The sequence below is a fragment of the Aspergillus brasiliensis genome (assembly GCF_001889945.1).
Source record: "Aspergillus brasiliensis CBS 101740 unplaced genomic scaffold ASPBRscaffold_2, whole genome shotgun sequence".
Taxonomy (NCBI): Eukaryota; Fungi; Ascomycota; class Eurotiomycetes; order Eurotiales; family Aspergillaceae; genus Aspergillus; species Aspergillus brasiliensis.
In genome coordinates, this window is record NW_027137443.1 from 743,672 (window position 1) to 761,927 (window position 18,256).

Sequence of the window (18,256 nt, forward strand, 5' to 3'; positions counted from 1 at the left end):
AACTGTTCGCTTATAGAAAAGGAGTTGGGGTTCTTCTTTTTGTCTTTGAACTCTTCCCGTGTCTTCAGTGGTTGGGTTTAATACGCATACTACTACATACCTTTCATACTATATAGGTGGGCGTCTCAATATATCGATCCATCGATTGCTTAATCAATGCCAGTGGAATTATGATGTGATTGTATTTGACCTTTGTTCTCTAGGGTAGTAGTAGTATGTATGTATTGTATCATTCCGGCTCTGGCGTGCGTGATATACTACTACCAGTAGTAGTGATTTGGCAATTAGACATGAATAACTAATGGATTCGTATATATTCGTATAATACTATGTATAATCCCTAGAACACGAGCCTCTATTAACAACACACCGTGGGAATCTATTTAATGATGCAGCATAATGAGAGAAAACCGATAATCAACACCAGATGATGCGAGAGAGTAGCTTGATAATCAGAAGACAAGGGGGAAAAGAGCATGAATAGGAAGCAAAAAGACGCAGAGGCATCAGGTAAAGGAAATAATGGAGTTAAGCTGTCAGCTCCTGCTTCTGAGGCGCAGCTTCAGGAGCTGGAACAGAGACGTCGACTTGGGTCTCTGCCTCAGGCATAACAGTCCCCTCCGAGACTATGGTCTTCGTAGGAGCTGGGATGGAGTTCGTGCGAATGGGTCCGCCTGCGCTGACAGCCGGGGAGGTAGACTTCACGCGAGAGGCACCACCGGCAGCCCGTGCGGATTCGTTGTTCTCCATGGCATTCTGGACAGCCTTGCTGCGAGTGTGTTCGGCTTGGAGGTCTTTAGTGGTAACTGACTTGTCGGAGAGATTGAGGATGTCGTCCACGTGCATGGCGAGGGGAAGGAGGTCCTCGAATCCGAGCGCATGGCATGTATCAGCGTAGGATCTGGCTGCCTTGGCAAGCTTGCCTTCTTGGAGCTTGCCGGGGACGAGGATGTTGAGAAGATATTTGGAGTTGCCGAAGCGGTTCTCGGACTCGAGACAGAACTTGATGTATTCGTGGACCACCTCCTTCCAGGGGAGAAGGCCGCCCTCGGCTTCGGTACGGAAGCAGGATGGGTTGGCTTCTGCGGCTGTAGCGATCATTGCGCCGTCGACACCGAACTCTTTCATCAAGGCGTGTCCGTCGTCTTTGGAGGCTACGTCGCCGTTTATAACGCAAGCGACACCAGCCTCATGGCAGATGTCAGCAATCATGCGCACCTGATCGCGGATAGCACGTTCACGGGGCCTCATGGGCGGTGTCCGACAATGCACCGTCAAGCCTGTGATGCCTGTCTTCACGAGCCGCGTCACCAAGGCTCTCGTCTCCTCAGGATCTTTCAAGATGCGGATCTTCACCGAGATACCGATCTGGAACGGCGTTCCGACCTCCTTCACCAGGGCTTCCAGAATCGCAACCAACTTATCCGGTGTCTTGAGGAGCGCCGCACCCATACCACCGCTCGTGCTGAACGGCTTCGGACATCCCGAGTTCACGTCAATACCGGCGACATCGCCTGCGACGAGTTTGGCCGCTTCGACGGCGATTTCAGGCGTGGCAGTGCCGATCTGATAGATGAGCTTGCCCTTCTCACGAACGGGGTCGAGACGGTAGATCACGGATTCCTGGCCTGCCTTTTCGGTGCGGCCGCCGTTGGAGGGGATGCGGGTGAATTCGATGGTGCCGTTGCGAGGGTTCACGCGGCGGACAGCGCCTGCCATGGCGCGGTCGATAGTTTCAGGGCCCCAAACCAGATCGGCGCCGTACTTGAGGGCAATGAGGCGGGAGGGCAATTCGCCGGAGCGCACCATGGGGGCCAGGACTACTTTGCCACGGTAGTCGACCCCGTTGGCGGGGATGGGGACGCGGGGAGGAGTGGTTAGAGAGGCCATTGCGGAGCGAAGGAATCTTAGCATAGCATTATCGAGTTAACGAAGGTAAGGACAGCGTGGTGTGGGATAGGAGCGAGCTGCGTGAGCGGGATGACTATGCAAAAATGGCTGGGAGTGATATTATAGATCAAGTCGCATCCAAGATCGCTGATGGATCAAAGCCGGTGGAGGCGGAGACGAAAAATACCGGGTCACGTGGCGATACCCGATAACTTTTTTCTTCCCTTGCAAGATCATGTGATCTGCAACTGAGTACTACTCTGTAGTACTGGAAACATATGGGAACTGGTGATTGTTCCAAATGGCGATGGCTGGAAAGTGCCTTCTACTAAAGGACTGTAAGCTTCACTGTAGGCTTTTCATAGGAATGAAGTCTACTAGGAATTGTAAGATGTCAATTATCCCATGATATATGGGAGACTTCATCCAATGTTGGTGGATATCATGTGACCTATTTTCGAAAGGGGTTGATCGAGCATTTGCGGTGGAGATAACTGCGATATTACCCATTTAGGAAGTAGCCACAACTTCGTTGCTGCCTCTGGTAGTGCAAGTTGTGCTTTATAGTTATACATGGTTCTGGTTATTCCAGTGGCATCTGATCACATGGTGATTTACCTGATCGGTTCTGGTGAGGTTACAATGGATTGTAGCTTCGCTCTTCTTTCTCCGTCCGGGTACCTGCCAAGGCCGTGAACATGACAGGTGTTCAACAGTAACAAATATCCGAATGTCAATTGAAAGACACATTCAACTGCCTTGATGGATGAGTCTGCATACGCTTGTATATGACAGCGGTGTGGGAGTGTCATCTACTGTATGGCAAGAGTATAAACTGCACAATCTCAGTCATCAACTTTGGCTACAGCACCAGCCCATCGCAAGGTACTCCGGTTGGCTACTGGAATCTTGGGACCACGAATGTCGCAATATTCAACCAGTCAGACGATTCAGGGACAGCACAAGCCAGGACTGTGGAACGCCATCTGCGGTGGAGACCCATCCAGGACCAGTCATTCTGCGGCCAGAAGTCTCAGAGTTGGTGGGCAGCCAGCCTGGGAAGCATGACGATACTAGTTGGACTACTAGAGTGGAAGAGTACGTATATTGCCTGGTTATGAAAGTGTGTATAGCCTCCCTTTCACTGTAGCCATCAAGTACTTACGACTGAAGACATGAGTTTCTACAGGAACGAGCTGAATATGAAGTGATGAGTTATTACATGAGGAAAATGAAGAAATAGGAATAGTAGACCCCGAGGCTGGGTCTTTTTTCCCGACCGATTTTCCTTCCCGACCGTGGCAGTTCCATCGATTCCCATCCCTTTTTATACCTCGCCGTGGACGACGAGCACGAATTCCCACCCTGTCCGGTTATCAATTGAACCATTCAACACGGGCATAGCCTCAGAGCCATCTTCAATGTTCCCGGGGGTTCGTAGGGTATCCAAGGGAGTCCGAGTAGGAGGCCGCGCATTGAATCCATTGAGCCGGCCACCCACCGCCTGTCCGATCCTCACGCGTACTGGCTGTTCGCCCGTCCTTCGCACATCCGCAACGCTGGCTCCCCCCACCAAGCAAGCCCCCCCTCCTCCCTCTCTCTCTTCCTCTCCCTCGCCTCTTCTTTCTTCCTCTTCCTCTCTTTCCGCTACAGCTTTGTCTCCCTCTTCCTCCTCTCGAGTTGATCGTTCGGTCTCGTCCGCTTCATCTCGTGCTGCTCTTCTATCCAAACACTTTTCCACCTCCGTTGCCCCGCCGCAATCGCCCACCATGTCCTACACCGTCCGCAAGATCGGCCAGGCCAACACCCTGGAGCACCGTGTTTACATTGAGAAGGATGGCCAGCCCGTCTCTCCCTTCCACGACATCCCCCTCTATGCCAACGAGCAGCAGACCATCCTCAACATGGTCGTTGAGATCCCCCGCTGGACCAACGCCAAGCAGGAGGTACGGGCGCCACAATACACACACAACAAACCCCCCTCCAAGTGGGGGGGCTACGCTGTAGCTTGATGTCGGTATACTGATTTTGCGACCCAGATCTCCAAGGAGGAGTTCCTCAACCCCATCAAGCAGGATGTGAAGAAGGGCAAGCTCCGCTACGTCCGCAACTGCTTCCCCCACAAGGGTTACCTCTGGAACTACGGTGCCTTCCCCCAGGTATGTTAATTGAATGCCACGTCAAAATTTGTACCACCCCGCACTGACCCTTTGCATAGACCTGGGAAGACCCCAACGCCATCCACCCCGAGACCAAGGCCAAGGGTGACAACGACCCGCTCGACGTTTGCGAGATCGGTGAGCTCGTCGGCTACCCCGGTCAGGTCAAGCAGGTTAAGGTCCTTGGTGTGATGGCTCTTCTCGACGAGGAGGAGACCGACTGGAAGGTCATTGTCATCGACATCAACGACCCCCTGGCCCCCAAGCTCAACGACGTTGAGGATGTTGAGCGCCACCTCCCTGGCCTGCTCCGCGCCACCAACGAGTGGTTCCGTATCTACAAGATCCCCGACGGAAAGCCCGAGAACCAGTTCGCTTTCTCCGGCGAGTGCAAGAACAAGAAGTACGTTGCTGACGGTGCCTTATACATTTTGAGTTTCAGCTAACAGTTCAACCCATAGGTACGCTCTCGACGTCATCCGCGAGTGCGCCGATGCTTGGGAGAAGCTCATCTCCGGCAAGTCTCCTCGTGGCGAGATCAGCATGTAAGTATCCTTGCTCCTTGATTTGGAATATAGTAAACTGACTCCGACTAGTGCTACCACCGCCGTTGAGGGTGCCGAGCGTGCTGACCCCGCTCAGGTCGCTGCCCTCCCCAAGGGCGAGAACCTTCCTCCTGCCCCCATTGACGGCAGCGTTGACAAGTGGTTCTTCATCTCCGGTGCTGCTGTCTAAATGTATCTTTACTCTAAAATTTAAATACCACAATACCACATACCCGGAAGGGAACTATACAGAAGTGCAACATTATCTCTTGTCTGTTGTAAGTAATTTATCGTAGATGTAATCAGACGTACATGATGCTGGACTCGGCTCCCATATATGTGCCTCTTAGCTAGTATTCCAATCTTACCAAATACTACATGGAGGCAGCATATGAAACCGGCAGTATGAGAAAACGGAGTATCACTCAATGGCTAATATATACACATACACATACAGAACATGATAGTACAAAGTACAAACAGACCGACACACCCACCACCTCGGTCCTGAAAAGCCTCCCCATCCAGCCATATTGCGCAGCCCTTCACCTAATCCCAAATAGACAAGGTAGACGAGTAGAGTCTGAAGACGAACCTCACCCATTCATGCCGATACGGATCTCACCACTCAATCCACGCAAATCCACCCACCAAAACATCCAGCGAGAAAAAAACAAAAGACGAGAAGAAAAGAAAAAAAAATCTAAGACTTCAGCGCCTCCTCACGCTCAATAGCCCGCCCAACACGAGCAATCTCCTCAACCACATCACCGATCTTCATCTGGCGCTTCCCGACCTCAATCTTCAACTCCTTGCCATTCTTGAACCCTATCGTCAGCTCGGGCTCTTGTGTCGAAGACCGCGGCAGCTGAGTGACCTTGATGTCGATGTGGCCGGGGCTGGAGGTGGGCGTGGTCGTGGGATTGCGGAGGAGAGAGAGGATGAGTCTGCAGGGGCGGGCGGAGCGGAGGAAAGGGTTGAAGGTTGTGCGGAAGGTGGAGATTGTTGAGAGAGGGATGGTCATTTTGGCGGTAGGTTTTTGCTGTAGAGTAGCTTGGTTTTGGAGTGTCTTTTTCTGGTGTTAGTTTATGGTTTGGGTTTTTGATGGGTTTTAGGGATGTACCTTGCGAAGGGGGGAAAATGGTAATCAGTAGTATGGGTTTATGGAGTCAAGGCAATTGAGCTTGACTATGTAATTGAGGTGATTGATTGCGTTGTGTATATAATCTCTAGGGAATCTAGGCGGAGAAAATAATCAACCCTGTATCTTTCTCTCGACTATCTTCAAATCCGTCAGCTTCTCCGGATGCCGCTGCGCGGTCGGTGTCGCTGGGTGTTTGTCTCATATGCAAACATGCAAGTTGTTGGTACGGGAGGTAGATCGGCGGCGGCCTCAGGAACGGGGCTCGATGACGCTGTAAAGTAAGTTGCGGACACATTGGCCATCTCCGCTTTTTCTTCCCCCCTCTTGATTGTTCTCACCTGCTATTTTTGTCTATATCGTCTGAAGGGATTGTTCAAGGGGATTGGTGTCCTGCGGATGTTGTAGTAGGACGTTTATCTTTGTATAAATATTGGTACTCTTCTACGATATCTACTACGTCTTACATTATTGCACTCGCAAAATGTCCAGCATCACGGATCTACAAGCCCGCTTGAAAGAGCTCTCGACAGCTCTATCTCATATCCAGCCGCTGGTCTCTCGGTTAAAGGGCTTCACGACTGCAGTCGGACAGGGCGATCAGCCTCGTCTAGAACTGGGAACGGAAATCCATACTCGGCTGAAAGAGGCGGAGGAGCAATTGGAGTTGTTGAAGGTCGAGGTCGAGGCTCTGGAGGCTGCAGCGGATACGCGGCGCAAGGGAGTAGATAATGAGAAGGAGTCCGAGAGGGAACGGGTTATTGCTCTGGCGGGACGGTTAGCGGAGGATTTGAAGAGGTAGGCACCTGGAGTGAATCATTGTTCTTTGTCTGTTTTTGATGAATGCTGTGCTAATGGGCATGTTATGGCTTTGGCAGAACGAGAGGAGACTTCCGGAACGCACAGTTACAAGCGAAGCGGAACGCTGAAGTTGCCCGACGGAAAGAGCGAGAGTTACTGTTTACGAGATCACAAAGTGCGGAGAGGAAGAAGCAGTCGAGCGAGAAGTTGACGCAGGATGATATTGTCAAGAACGCTTCGAATGATGTTACCGCTGCGCTGAGACGGACGCATCAGTTGATGCAGGCGGAGCTGTCGCGGAGTCAGTTTGCGCAGGAGACGTTAGGTTCGTGCTTTGGTCTATCTTGGGACTAATCGGAGTATAATGGCTAACGTTGTTGGATTAGAACAATCGACTGCTGCGCTTTCCTCTCTGTCAGATTCATATACGGACCTCGATTCTCTGATCTCGTCGTCGCGCAATCTCATCGGATCTTTGCTCCGCTCGCAAAAGTCGGATACTTGGTACCTTGAGACGGCTTTCTACATATTGGTGGGCACTATTGTTTGGCTTGTCTTCCGGCGGATATTATACGGTCCCTTGTGGTGGCTTGTTTGGTTGCCCATCAGGCTGTTCGCGAGATTTACGTTTGCTATCTTGGGGGTCGTTGGGATTACTGGTAAGGCTGTTCAGTCTTCTGAACCCAGTACGATGCTCGAATATGTGCCGCAAGAGACTCCGGCAGTTGAGCAGAAGGTGAAACCGAACATCCATAGCGCCGAGGGTGAAGCGATCTGGGATCGTGTTCCGGTCACAGATGAGTCGGAGGAAGACCGCTTAATCGATGAGATCGGCGCAATGGTGGAAGAAAACGAGAAGCAAGAGGAGACCAACATTGACGACATCTCTGAAGAGGAAAGGCAAAGGCAGGCGGAGTTGCCCCGGAACCCTAAGAAGAGGATGTTCGAGGCTACGGATGTACCACAGCAGAAGGACGAACTATAGATAGAAGGTAATGCGTGACGATAACTGCCAAGTGCAGTGTACCTGTTCATCAGCTTCTTACAGTGACTTCGATTGCATATATAGTACTTCGTAGATCCAATTCCTCCATAGATAGTAGATCACTGCCTCGGCCTCAAGCGAACAATAATTGGCTTGGCGCCATCGCGTATCACGTGGAGACGCGTCCCGACACGCTTTCCGCCCGTGTGCCAGAGCTCCGACAGCAGCTTCCGCTATACCATTGATCACTCAATCGCATTGCTGAAGTCTGGTAATCACTCTCGAAGCCATGGCTGCCAATTTCTTCAACAACAAGGCCCGCGCTGCGGCGGCAGCAGCAAACCCTTCGAAATCGAAGGCCACAGATAGCAAGGAAGAACAAGCAAAGCAACAACCATGGGTTGAGAAATAGTATGCTACCTGGAGAAAGTCGTCTAGCACTCGAACTGACAGCAACATAGCCGTCCCAAGACCCTCGATGATGTCGCTGCCCAAGATCACACAACAAAAGTCCTCCAACGTACACTCCAAGCTTCTAATGTACGAAACGAATCCCATCGTGAGCCAGAAACGACAACCTGCTAACGAGTATCCAGCTCCCCCATATGCTCTTCTATGGACCGCCAGGTACCGGAAAAACGTCCACCATCCTCGCCCTCGCCAAATCCCTCTTCGGACCCTCCCTCTACCGCTCACGCATTCTCGAACTAAACGCCTCCGATGAACGTGGTATCGGTATCGTGCGAGACAAGATCAAGAACTTTGCCCGTGCACAACTCACACACTCTACTGGGTTGGATGCGGAGTACCTGGCGCAATACCCGTGCCCACCGTTCAAGATTATTATTCTCGATGAGGCGGACAGCATGACGCAGGATGCGCAGTCTGCGTTGCGTCGTACAATGGAGCAGTATAGTCGGATTACCCGGTTCTGTTTGGTTTGTAACTACGTCACACGAATCATCGAGCCGCTTGCGAGTCGATGCAGCAAGTTCCGGTTCAAGGCATTGGATAACACGGCGGCTGGGGAGAGATTGGAGCAGATTGCGAAATTCGAGAATTTGAGGTTGGAGGACGGGGTTGTGGATAAGTTGATCGCTTGCAGTGAGGGTGATATGCGACGGGCGATTACATATATGCAGAGTGCGGCTAAGCTGGTTGGGGCTGGCCGGGCTGGGAAGAAAGATGAGGACGAGGATGAGGAGATGACAGACCAGGAGTCGGAGATGATCACTGTTCGGACCATTGAGGAGATTGCTGGTGTTGTTCCGGAAAGTGTATTGGATTCGTTGGTGCAGGCGATGCAGCCGAAGAAGCTTGGATCTTCTTATGATGCTGTCGCGAAGGTGGTTACGGATATCATTGCCGATGGTTGGAGCGCAACGCAGCTGCTCTTACAGGTATGTGGTCGGACACAGTGGGAATATATTGATGCTAACAATGGGTAGTTGTACCGACGGGTGGTGTTCAACGATGCGATCCCGGATATCCAGAAGAACAAGATCGTTATGGTATTCTCGGATATGGATCGACGTCTGGTTGATGGTGCGGATGAGCACCTGTCTATCTTGGATGTGACCCTCAAGATCTCTGGCATCCTGGGAGGAGCTTAGATCAAGCTGGAACTACTCAGGTTCCTTGTCTATCTACTTCATAAACAGTGCTTCCCCGATGGAACTCCGGTAGGATGTGGAAGAACCGGTGGCACAGCCATGCATCCCGACAATACCAAAGGATGCAAAAAGACCGCGAGCATATGCGACGTCCACAGTTGCAGTGAGCTGAACATACAGTTGCGGCGCTACCAGTCCGCGGGAAACAGCAGAGGTGCTGCTCCATTCGAAGTGTTATTGGTCGGAGCGGAGTTGGGATTAACGACTGTATGATATATTAATGAACGAGCTAAAAGCATCCCATCACTTCTTCACTGCTAGGCGTACATCAATGCTATAGCAACTATGGAGTATAATGTAGGAATGGCGACACTCCATTCGTAGGGCTGGGATATCCGCGGCCCCTCACGTGCGGCCCGCTCGCTGTTCTCACCGAGATCCGGATTGCTGTACGCCGCTCCAGTCATTCGTCTTTCTGGCAAGCAATTCTGTCATTTCTTGCGTTTTCTCATTAGGACTGGAAATCTTCAATTCTACTATTTCTTTTGCTATAGACAGAATACAATAGACAGCCAACATGGCGATTTCGGCTCCCTCCTCGGAATACCCCGCGTCAACGCATACACCCCGCTATTTGACCGGCGACGCAGCGGGCATCCAAGAATTCCTCGACAAGTTCGATGTGAGTCATCACTATGTTCTGCTACTATCCTGATGATATATTCGGGAACATACAGAGTATAGGATCGCTGACAATGGCACTAGGTCTTCCTCTTCGACTGTGATGGTCCGTCGCATATCCCTGCACCTCCGCGCTCTTGGGCCCGACTGGCTATACATACATACTAACATGATGCGGATGCAGGCGTGCTCTGGTCGGGCGACCACCTCTTCCCCGGCACGAACGAGACTCTGGAGATGCTGCGGAGAAAGGGTACATACACCATTTCTTCTATTATGGTAGAATTCGCCCGAACTAACAAGCATATCGCCAGGCAAACAAGTCGTCTTCGTAACCAACAACAGCACCAAATCGCGCGCCGACTACAACAAGAAGCTTACAGCACTGGGAATCCCCAGCAATACCGTATGTCAATTCCTCTCCCTCCATCGCCTAACCCATCACAAATCTGACTCCCTTGAAAATAAACAGGAAGAAATCTTTTCCTCCTCTTACAGCGCCTCCATCTACATCTCCCGTATCCTCTCCCTGCCCCCCAACAAGCGCAAAGTCTTCGTAATCGGCGAAACCGGCATCGAACAAGAACTCGCCTCCGAGAACGTCCCCTTTATCGGCGGCACCGACCCTTCCTACCGTCGCGATATCACCCCCGAAGATTACAAGGACATCGCCCGGGGCGACTCCTCCACGCTCCTCGACCCGGAGGTCGGCGTCGTCCTCGTCGGTCTGGACTTCCACATCAACTACTTCAAGCTGGCGCTCGCGTACCACTATGTCCGCCGAGGCGCGGTGTTCCTGGCTACGAATATTGACTCGACGTTGCCGAACTCCGGGACGTTGTTTCCGGGCGCGGGCAGTATGAGCGCGCCGCTGATTATGATGTTGGGCAAGGAGCCGACGTCGTTGGGGAAGCCGAATCAGGCGATGATGGATGCAATTGAGGGCAAGTTCCGGTTTGATCGGAGTAGGGCTTGTATGGTTGGGGATCGGGCGAATACTGATATTCGGTTTGGGATTGAGGGGAGGTTGGGGGGTACGTTGGGGGTGTTGACGGGGGTTAGTAGTAAGGAGGAGTTTGTGGAGGGGGCTGTGAGGCCGTCAGTTTATTTGGATAAGTTGGCAGATTTGTTGGTTGTTGATCAGTAGTATATCGATAGATAGGTGGTGGTGGTGGTGGTGTAGTAGAGGGTATACAGTAGTAGCTATGATAGAAGTACATACACAAGAGGTAAAGTTATAGAAGATAGTTAGTCCTCCACTTACTCCACAACCTAACCTTCACCTTCGGCGGTTCCAGCACCGCATCATCCCGAATAAAACCCCTCAACCTCCAAAGCGCCAACATCGCCTCCACCGTCGCCTTATTATCCGGCCTCAACACCAACGCCGTCTTCCCAAACAGTCTCGGACAATACTCCCTCAGTTCCCCCAACTCCTCCTCCCCCAACATCACCGTCAAATCAAACACCGGCGCTACCTTCTTCTCCTTCGAAATACACACGATATCCGGCATCCGCGGCCACAACCCCGTCACTCTCCCGGGCTTGCCTCTCCGCCGATTCATCACCAACACCCCGCAGCATTCCATCCGCTCAAACGGCTCCATGGACCACGTCCGTCGCGCAAGATAAGTCCGTCCGTACTTGGTGACCGGCAGGACTGTCCACACTCGGCGCTTCGCTTCGGGCTGTGTGTTTGGTGGTTCGGTGGCCGCTTTGAGTTTCTGGACCACGTCCCGGCGCATCATTTTCAATGTGAACGTGGGCGTGTCTTCTCGCAGGCAGAGCTGCGATTCTTCCCAACTCGTGACCGGGCCGAGGGGGTGTTTCCATCGGTGCGGGAGGAGTTTGGCGAGTGGTTCGCGCTTGCGGTTGGATTTCGTGCCCCAGTAGGTTTCGGTTAGCGTGCGGAGGAGGGGGAGCCGGTCGACTATGCGGAGGGTTAGGTGGCGGGTTGGTGGGGGTGTTGTGTTCTTATTCTTATTCTTGTCATTGTTGTCGTTATTGTTGCTGTCATCGCTGATGTGTTCATCTTGGGGAGGAGTTGTGGGAGAGGTAGAAGATGGATATAGTTTGTCCTTCATGAGTCCCACGGGCAGCAGCCAGAGCTTGTCTTCAACATCCGGTCGCTGTACAAACCCCCATTCGCTCATGAAGGCGCGGGGGACTCGCGCGCCGGTGACTTTGCAGGCGCGGAGAGGAGAGGCGAGGGCCTGGGCCCAGGGGTTCAGGTGAATGTCGGATTCTTTGGGGTCGGGGCGACGTTTCTTCTTGTGTAGCCTGTCATGGCCGGGGCGAGGGTTGGTGAGGAGCGGGGATTGAGGGAGGAGTTCGGAGGGGCGTAGAGCTTTCTTTGGTTCGACTCCAACTCTTTCAGTGGCAGCATCTTCTGCTGCTTCTGTCTTGGTAGACTTCAATGTCTTTTCCGCGGAGGACGACGTCGGGCGAGGTCCCCGTGTGCCATTGGAGGTAGATATAGCGCGGTGTCCCACCTCGGGGGAGCCATTAGGCCGGAAGAGCTGCCGGAATACCTTCAGACGCCAGGAAGCGTATGATATCCGGCTGTTGAGACACTCCATGGCGTGTAGGTGGTGAGGAGGAGAAATATAGTTAAAGAAGTCGGGAAAAAAGGCGGCGGCGGAGAGACGATGTCGGACGCGCTAAGCTTCGGCGGGATCTGGAGCTCCGCCGGCGGACCAGATCTCCAACCATCATCTTCTTCATCGAGTCTTCTCCCTTTCCTTCCTTGTCATCTTTGTTCGTCATTGGGGTTTACCGCTTTTCATAATGAACACAACACGTCCTCTTCAGCGATTAGCTCGCGTCGCTGGCCGCCAGACCGTTAAGCCGGTGCTGTCGCGCAGCTTCGCCAGCTCCATTCCGACGCTATCGAATGCCCGGTCTCCGCGGGGGTGGACGCCGACGCCGTTTGTTACTGAGACTGTGGTAAGTCTACACATACATTCTGTGATATATGTATAGGTATGCTAACTGAAATCAGGGAGGAGGATGGCATACATGTACGTTTATTGCAGCAACCTCAGCACCGTACCGCAACTAACCAACTACTCTCTTATCACAGACGACATCTTCTCTCGTCTCCTCAAGGTACGACACCCCTCCATATCAACCACTCACCTCATCCCCATACTAACAATTAGTTATAGGAACGAATAATCTGCCTAAACGGCGAAGTCGACGAAACCATGTCTGCCAGCATCGTCGCCCAACTCCTCTTCCTCGAAGCCGATAACCCGCAAAAGCCCATCCACCTATACATCAACTCCCCCGGAGGCTCCGTGACCGCCGGCCTAGCCATCTACGACACCATGACCTACATAGCCTCCCCCGTGAGCACAATCTGCGTGGGCCAAGCCGCCTCGATGGGCTCGTTGCTGCTGTGTGGCGGGCACCCGGGCAAGCGGTTCTGCTTGCCGCATAGCTCCATTATGATGCATCAGCCGTCGGGCGGGTACTTTGGACAGGCGAGTGATATTGCCATCCATGCGAAGGAGATACTTCGGGTTAGGAGCCAGTTGAATAAGATTTATAAGCGGCATTTGACGGGGAAGAAGGAGATGACGTTGGATGAGATTGAGAAGTTGATGGAGAGGGATTATTTCATGGGCGCGAAGGAGGCCCTGGATATGGGTATAGTGGATGAGATTTTGGATAGGAGGGCTGGGCCTGGTGGTGGGGAGGGGGGTGATGCGATGCCTTAGATGATGTGGTATACCCCTTTGTTTAGTAGTTCTGTTTATTCGGGTTGTTTGCTGGTTTGAAGATGGGTCTATGTGTATCAGTATTACATGATGAAGTTATGTTATGGTTGCAATATAGGATAAATAAGGTATTAAGGTATCGCCATACATCTGGCAACCAATTAGTATATGGCCAATCCTGTGTCCATCTTTAAAGCAATGGTATATGTACAAATGCCAACTCATCTAGATCATTACATTACATCAACCTCCACCATGTCATGCCTCCGTAGCAATTCGCTCCATGCGCCCATCCGCTCCAACCCGAATCCCAAACCGCTCTCTCAGGAACGCCGCGGTCTGATCAGAAGGCACGTACGGCGTTGTCCGCCGCGCCGTTGCAGGACTGTACCGCCACTGATCACGAACAAGGTCAACCAGGCCCACATCCATGATCACTGCCTGGCCCGACACAAACGTATCCATAGGATGGGCATGCTGTGCATGTCTTCCGCCTTCCTCCGGATCAGCCAACAACTGCGTCCTCTCCATCTCACCCAATTCAATGGCCTCCCCATCTTCATCATCCCCCAACGTCCGCGTCGACGATCTCGTGGAAGGTTCACTCCCACGCACCCCCCTCTCCTCCAGATCGTGATCCTGTCGCTCTTCCTCCCCCTCAGGCGTGGTCTCAACCGGCGCACTCGCAGTAACCTCTACCGTCTTGACCCGCTCAACGATCAACCCCAACATGACCAGATCCAGAAACAAAATGAGACAATCCAGGAAAAGAAGCCTAGCGAACGGAATGGGCGCTTTCTGTCCAATAAAATCAATCAAGATTCCGCCATGCAGGTATCCGCGCGTCGATTCGCTAGCCTCGGGCCTAGTGAAGAATTTATGAAAGAGGATGCAGAAGAGGTTACTACCCAGGATGGCGCCGACAAAGGGTTGGTTTCTTGTAGGGTCGAAGGGAGGTGCTTTGGGTGTGAAGAAGATAAGTTGTATTATGGCGCGAAGGGCAAAGAGAATTATGGAGCAGCTAGAGACGTGCATTGTTAGTTGTGACTTTTCTCCTGATAGTTTATACTTTTGGGGGGTCCGTCCGCTTGTGCGGAGTTGCGGGGGTGGGGGAAGGGATTCTGCTCACTCCATGTAATACAACGCTGAAAGCTCACAGTAAATAAGGATATCTAGATCGCGGAGAAGTCGGTCAATGAACGCGACTTTCGCGGCCGTCTGCACCTTTCTCAGGCGCTCGGTGTGGCTGGTGGAATTGGCGCTGGCGCCGCCATGAGGGTCGATGATGCCGGACACGTCAGCGATGTATTCCGCATCTCGATAGACGTCCGGAGTGGTCATAGAGGGTCATGGGGGCATGGATGGCGTTGGGGGTGATGAGCGAGAGGGGAGAGGTCTAGGGGTGCCACTGCAGACCGGGGGGAGGTGCTTGGGGGGAGATGGAGTATTAGGGTGGTGTTTCAAGTGGAGAGACGGAGGGAGTTGGAGGTGGAGCGTCACCGGCAACGATGATGGCCGATGATGTGGATCAGGTGGCTGCGGACTTTTCTCGGCCCGGAGCGCTGTACTACCACCATTGATAATCTTACTACGGAGTATGGCAATCTATTATGAACGCACAGGTTATTTGCTTATTCCCAAGCAATACTCCAGAATGGTACGACATAGATATCTTCATGCTTCGTATATAGTCTTCTTCACCTACTACGTAGACTTATCTATCTAATCAACAAAGATGGTCTTGGAAAGGTCGGCGTAGTGCTTGAAGAATCCAGTGAACAGACGGATCGAGTGTGCCACATCGTAGGTACCTCCCGTCTCACGGATACTGTGCATGCTCAGCTGGGGGTTACCCAGATCCAATGTCCGAGCGCCAAGCGCCGCAGACAGCATCGGGCCAATGGTACTTCCGCAGCTGGAATCATTGCGGACAACGAACAGCTGCAGGGGAACCTTTTCGCCAACATCTTCCCCAGCCTTGCGAGCAACCTCCTGGAGGAGGACAATACCAGGCGAGTTGGTCGCATAGCGCGCGTTGGCATTGATCTTGATAACAGGGCCCTTGTTAATTTGGGGGCGGTGGTCGTTTTCATACTTGGCCGTGTAGTTTGGGTGGATTCCGTGGGCCATATCGGCAGACACAAGGAAAGACGTAGACAGGGTCTGCTCGTACGCAGTGGCGATGTCGGCACCATCGCCGGAAGTCGACGGGAGCACGGACAAGCGACGGATGACGGAGGGGAGGATGTTCGAGTCGGCACCCTGAGCAGTGCGGCTTCCAATTTCTTCGTGATCGAACAGTGCAATGAGACGGATAGCGGGCTCCTCGTCCAGTGCTGAGGCATCAGCCACGGAGTCGATCAATCCGACGGTGGCACAGAAAGAGCTGTTCAGGTTGTCCAGGCGAGGCGAGAAGATGAACTCCTCCAGCAGTCCACCCAAGTTGGACTTCTGGGTATCGAACAAGATCATCTCGAAGTCAAGGACATCGAGGGGCTTGACACCAGCCTCGGCAGCAATGAGCTCAACCAGATAAGGATGGTGGCGCTCGGTGATGGCCTTCAGAGGAGACAAGTCACCCTTATCCTCGTTGGATTCCTTGCTGGCCGCTTTGTCTGCCTCCTCCGAGGCACCGGTACGGTTCAGCTCGGCAGCGACAAGACCAGCGATGGGGAAGAGCTGGGTCTCCTTGTTGAAGGCAAAAGTCTCCTGGCGGTCAAGATGGATGGCCAGAGTGGGAATGCGGAGAACTATGCCTAGTTAGATCATGCCGGTTGCACGAAGAACAAATGGACATACTGGGTCGGTCAATCTTGATCAGCTTCTGCACAATTGAGCCGTCGCCATTGCGCACCATAGCCCGACCTGCAACACCCAGATCGCGGTCGAACCCTAAAGAATGTTAGTGAAGCATATAGTCAAGGTGATTCAGTTACCACGAACAGGTGTGCCAGATGCCGCCTCCATAAGTCTCCACACCCACTTGAACGTATCCTTCCCCACGTTTGTTGCTGACAGGCTTGACTCTCAGGACGGGAGAATCGGTGTGGGCACCGATCATCGAAATGGGGTTACCAGGCTAATCAATTGGTATAATAAGCACTAATGTCAGAATCTAAGGGCAATTGGCAGGAATCATACCTTCCATTTCTTGCCAACAGCAAAAGCGATGATGGTGGACTGGTTACGGGTCAAGTAGTACTTTCCTCCAGGCCGGCAGGTCGATGCCCAAGAGTCCTTCTCCTGCATCGGAAATTAGAGGTTGAGATTTGTGATGCAGTGCTGCCATTGCATACCTTGATCTCCTGGAAGCCAGCCTTGGCAAGAAGTTCCTTTGCAGACTGAACTGCATGGAACGCTACAGCAAAGTTAGCAATCAAATACCAGTTGTGTTAGTATGGCAAGTGATGTAATTACGGGTAGGAGAAGCATTGACAAAGGACAGAAAGTCCAGAGCCGGCTGCTTGAAACTTTGGGCAATTTTGGAAGTCATCTTGTCTCGAAGGTCCCCGGGAGCAGTGGATAAAGAAACATGGGGATCACGGGGAGGGGAAAGTGGGCATGAGATCATAGCAAGGCGGTCAGTTGGCGTGTCCGCATGGCTTCATCGATTTAGTAGATGATAGCGGACGGGTGGACTACGAAATTCACTGCTATCGCTCATTTTGGTTATCAATTCCACTAAAAGAGAAGCTGGGCATTAAGCAGACGATCGGCTGAGTAGGCATAGATTCCTGATTAATGTATAGGCGGTCATTGAATGGTGGTATCATGGATTTCGATCAACCCACTAAGAACCAATTAATGATCTCATTATCTACTAGTCATCGGTCTATGGGCATCCCCTAGCGTTCTCAAAAGTTTCATTCTAATTCCAAGTTTATACATAAGTATTTTGATGTTTTTTTCTTCTGTCTCCCTTGGCAGAAACTGAAACAACCACGGTCGCGCCCTGTTCATATGGGTGCTCGTCATGTGTCTTTCAAGACACGGCCGTAGCATGAAACCCAAAACATAGCAATTAGAAATAACAGTCTGAGACTGGACTTTAGTATTAGTCAACGTGAAACGCGGCGCCATCGGAAATAGAACAAAGGCATGGAAAAAGCAAGTGACAATAATCGACCGTTGAGCCTCTAAGCTACATGAGAATTCCGGTACAGACGGTTGATCGCCAGTATACCCTGGAAATCCGCGCCACGAGTCAAGCCGTTATGCTAAACTAATGCTGTACTGTGATCGACGCAGATGGGGACGGACCGGGAGGGATCTCAGATGGCATTTCTTTGGCTGGAAAGTCTCCTTTCCAGCAGTGTATGGCCCAAGCTTTTGCTGTCGCGTTCACCAGGCGCGTGGAATGAGAGGCGGTCGCGGTAGTTGCTCGTGGCGCTGCGACAATCGATAACAACAAGGTAGAGCGCGCTGGCCCAATCACCACGTCGGCGCTTCGCGTCAGTCCATGGAACGCCTCCTGTAGGACGGGAATTAGATCGGATTGGTTAGGAATTGTTTCACGTCTGATAATCTAGCCTGAGTGAATGGTCAATCTGACAAAAAAAGACCTGTCTTCTTGTTGTGGGAGGGTCACAATCGATCAGACACGGACGTGCATTTGGAGGTACAAGCGATCCAGCGGATGCAGATAAACAAATCCTCCCATGCGACAACAGCACCTGACGAAGATCAGTCCGATGAGACCACCACCCACCACTACTCTAG

The 18,256-nt window shown here is 52.2% G+C and overlaps 11 protein-coding genes across 11 annotated transcripts; 6 read left to right on the forward strand and 5 right to left on the reverse strand.

Moving 5' to 3' along the window:
• Positions 1-528: 528 nt before the first annotated feature.
• On the reverse strand, positions 529-1,914 carry ASPBRDRAFT_116138 (tRNA-dihydrouridine(20) synthase (NAD(+)); the record flags this gene model as incomplete). The annotated part of the gene is made up of 1 exon (XM_067616958.1): positions 529-1,914. One exon carries the CDS (start codon positions 1,912-1,914, stop codon positions 529-531), a length of 1,386 nt encoding a protein of 461 aa, XP_067482915.1.
• A 500-nt stretch (positions 1,915-2,414) lies between these two features.
• On the forward strand, positions 2,415-3,023 carry ASPBRDRAFT_37969 (uncharacterized protein). Its single transcript, XM_067623845.1, has one exon. The coding sequence runs from the start codon at positions 2,679-2,681 to the stop codon at positions 3,009-3,011; it is 333 nt and encodes a 110-aa protein (XP_067482916.1). The 5' UTR covers positions 2,415-2,678; the 3' UTR covers positions 3,012-3,023.
• A 636-nt stretch (positions 3,024-3,659) lies between these two features.
• On the forward strand, positions 3,660-4,784 carry ipp1 (inorganic diphosphatase IPP1; the record flags this gene model as incomplete). Its single annotated transcript, XM_067617088.1, has 5 exons — positions 3,660-3,836; positions 3,930-4,049; positions 4,109-4,452; positions 4,511-4,594; positions 4,646-4,784. The coding sequence occupies 5 exons, from the start codon at positions 3,660-3,662 to the stop codon at positions 4,782-4,784; spliced, it is 864 nt and encodes a 287-aa protein (XP_067482917.1).
• A 68-nt stretch (positions 4,785-4,852) lies between these two features.
• ASPBRDRAFT_143728 (mitochondrial 54S ribosomal mL53 protein) lies at positions 4,853-5,866 on the reverse strand. The gene is made up of 2 exons (XM_067619214.1): positions 5,718-5,866; positions 4,853-5,663 (listed from the first exon to the last, which is right to left on the reverse strand). Exon 2 carries the CDS (start codon positions 5,616-5,618, stop codon positions 5,298-5,300), a length of 321 nt encoding a protein of 106 aa, XP_067482918.1. The 5' UTR covers positions 5,619-5,663; positions 5,718-5,866; the 3' UTR covers positions 4,853-5,297.
• A 154-nt stretch (positions 5,867-6,020) lies between these two features.
• Positions 6,021-9,449, forward strand: ASPBRDRAFT_168819 (putative protein transport membrane glycoprotein Sec20). Its single transcript, XM_067619649.1, has 7 exons — positions 6,021-6,533; positions 6,614-6,861; positions 6,923-7,494; positions 7,838-7,932; positions 7,983-8,061; positions 8,118-8,921; positions 8,970-9,449. Exons 1-7 carry the CDS (start codon positions 6,220-6,222, stop codon positions 9,132-9,134), a joined length of 2,277 nt encoding a protein of 758 aa, XP_067482919.1. The 5' UTR covers positions 6,021-6,219; the 3' UTR covers positions 9,135-9,449.
• Positions 9,450-9,711: 262 nt separating this feature from the next.
• ASPBRDRAFT_26227 (4-nitrophenylphosphatase) lies at positions 9,712-10,962 on the forward strand (the record flags this gene model as incomplete). Its single annotated transcript, XM_067622247.1, has 5 exons — positions 9,712-9,816; positions 9,900-9,921; positions 10,000-10,068; positions 10,130-10,221; positions 10,288-10,962. The coding sequence occupies 5 exons, from the start codon at positions 9,712-9,714 to the stop codon at positions 10,960-10,962; spliced, it is 963 nt and encodes a 320-aa protein (XP_067482920.1).
• An 88-nt stretch (positions 10,963-11,050) lies between these two features.
• Positions 11,051-12,394, reverse strand: ASPBRDRAFT_116280 (uncharacterized protein; the record flags this gene model as incomplete). Its single annotated transcript, XM_067616968.1, has 1 exon — positions 11,051-12,394. One exon carries the CDS (start codon positions 12,392-12,394, stop codon positions 11,051-11,053), a length of 1,344 nt encoding a protein of 447 aa, XP_067482921.1.
• A 208-nt stretch (positions 12,395-12,602) lies between these two features.
• Positions 12,603-13,537, forward strand: ASPBRDRAFT_26229 (ATP-dependent Clp protease proteolytic subunit; the record flags this gene model as incomplete). The annotated part of the gene is made up of 4 exons (XM_067622248.1): positions 12,603-12,761; positions 12,817-12,835; positions 12,898-12,923; positions 12,983-13,537. 4 exons carry the CDS (start codon positions 12,603-12,605, stop codon positions 13,535-13,537), a joined length of 759 nt encoding a protein of 252 aa, XP_067482922.1.
• A 258-nt stretch (positions 13,538-13,795) lies between these two features.
• Positions 13,796-14,878, reverse strand: ASPBRDRAFT_191888 (DSC4 family protein; the record flags this gene model as incomplete). Its single annotated transcript, XM_067620420.1, has 2 exons — positions 13,796-14,558; positions 14,667-14,878. 2 exons carry the CDS (start codon positions 14,876-14,878, stop codon positions 13,796-13,798), a joined length of 975 nt encoding a protein of 324 aa, XP_067482923.1.
• Positions 14,879-15,259: 381 nt separating this feature from the next.
• Positions 15,260-17,030, reverse strand: ASPBRDRAFT_116002 (M18 family aminopeptidase; the record flags this gene model as incomplete). Its single annotated transcript, XM_067616946.1, has 6 exons — positions 15,260-16,287; positions 16,337-16,429; positions 16,481-16,616; positions 16,679-16,780; positions 16,834-16,895; positions 16,955-17,030. The coding sequence occupies 6 exons, from the start codon at positions 17,028-17,030 to the stop codon at positions 15,260-15,262; spliced, it is 1,497 nt and encodes a 498-aa protein (XP_067482924.1).
• Positions 17,031-17,916: 886 nt separating this feature from the next.
• On the forward strand, positions 17,917-18,239 carry ASPBRDRAFT_84167 (uncharacterized protein; the record flags this gene model as incomplete). The annotated part of the gene is made up of 2 exons (XM_067629496.1): positions 17,917-18,045; positions 18,120-18,239. Coding segments are annotated over 2 exons (249 nt in total), but the record flags the coding sequence as incomplete, so codon positions are not given.
• Between the last annotated feature and the right edge of the window lie 17 nt (positions 18,240-18,256).

What these genes read in the sequence shown, in the direction of transcription:
- ASPBRDRAFT_37969 (XM_067623845.1), top strand. Translation starts at nt 2,679, where the DNA reads ATGACAGCGGTGTGGGAGTGTCATCTACTGTATGGCAAGAGTATAAAC.
- ASPBRDRAFT_143728 (XM_067619214.1), bottom strand. Translation starts at nt 5,618, where the DNA reads ATGACCATCCCTCTCTCAACAATCTCCACCTTCCGCACAACCTTCAAC.
- ASPBRDRAFT_168819 (XM_067619649.1), top strand. Translation starts at nt 6,220, where the DNA reads ATGTCCAGCATCACGGATCTACAAGCCCGCTTGAAAGAGCTCTCGACA. An exon ending in TTAGCGGAGGATTTGAAGAG is followed by an intron (nt 6,534 to 6,613) that starts GTAGGCACCTGG and finishes TGGCTTTGGCAG; the next exon opens with AACGAGAGGAGACTTCCGGA. An exon ending in CAACCATGGGTTGAGAAATA is followed by an intron (nt 7,933 to 7,982) that starts GTATGCTACCTG and finishes ACAGCAACATAG; the next exon opens with CCGTCCCAAGACCCTCGATG.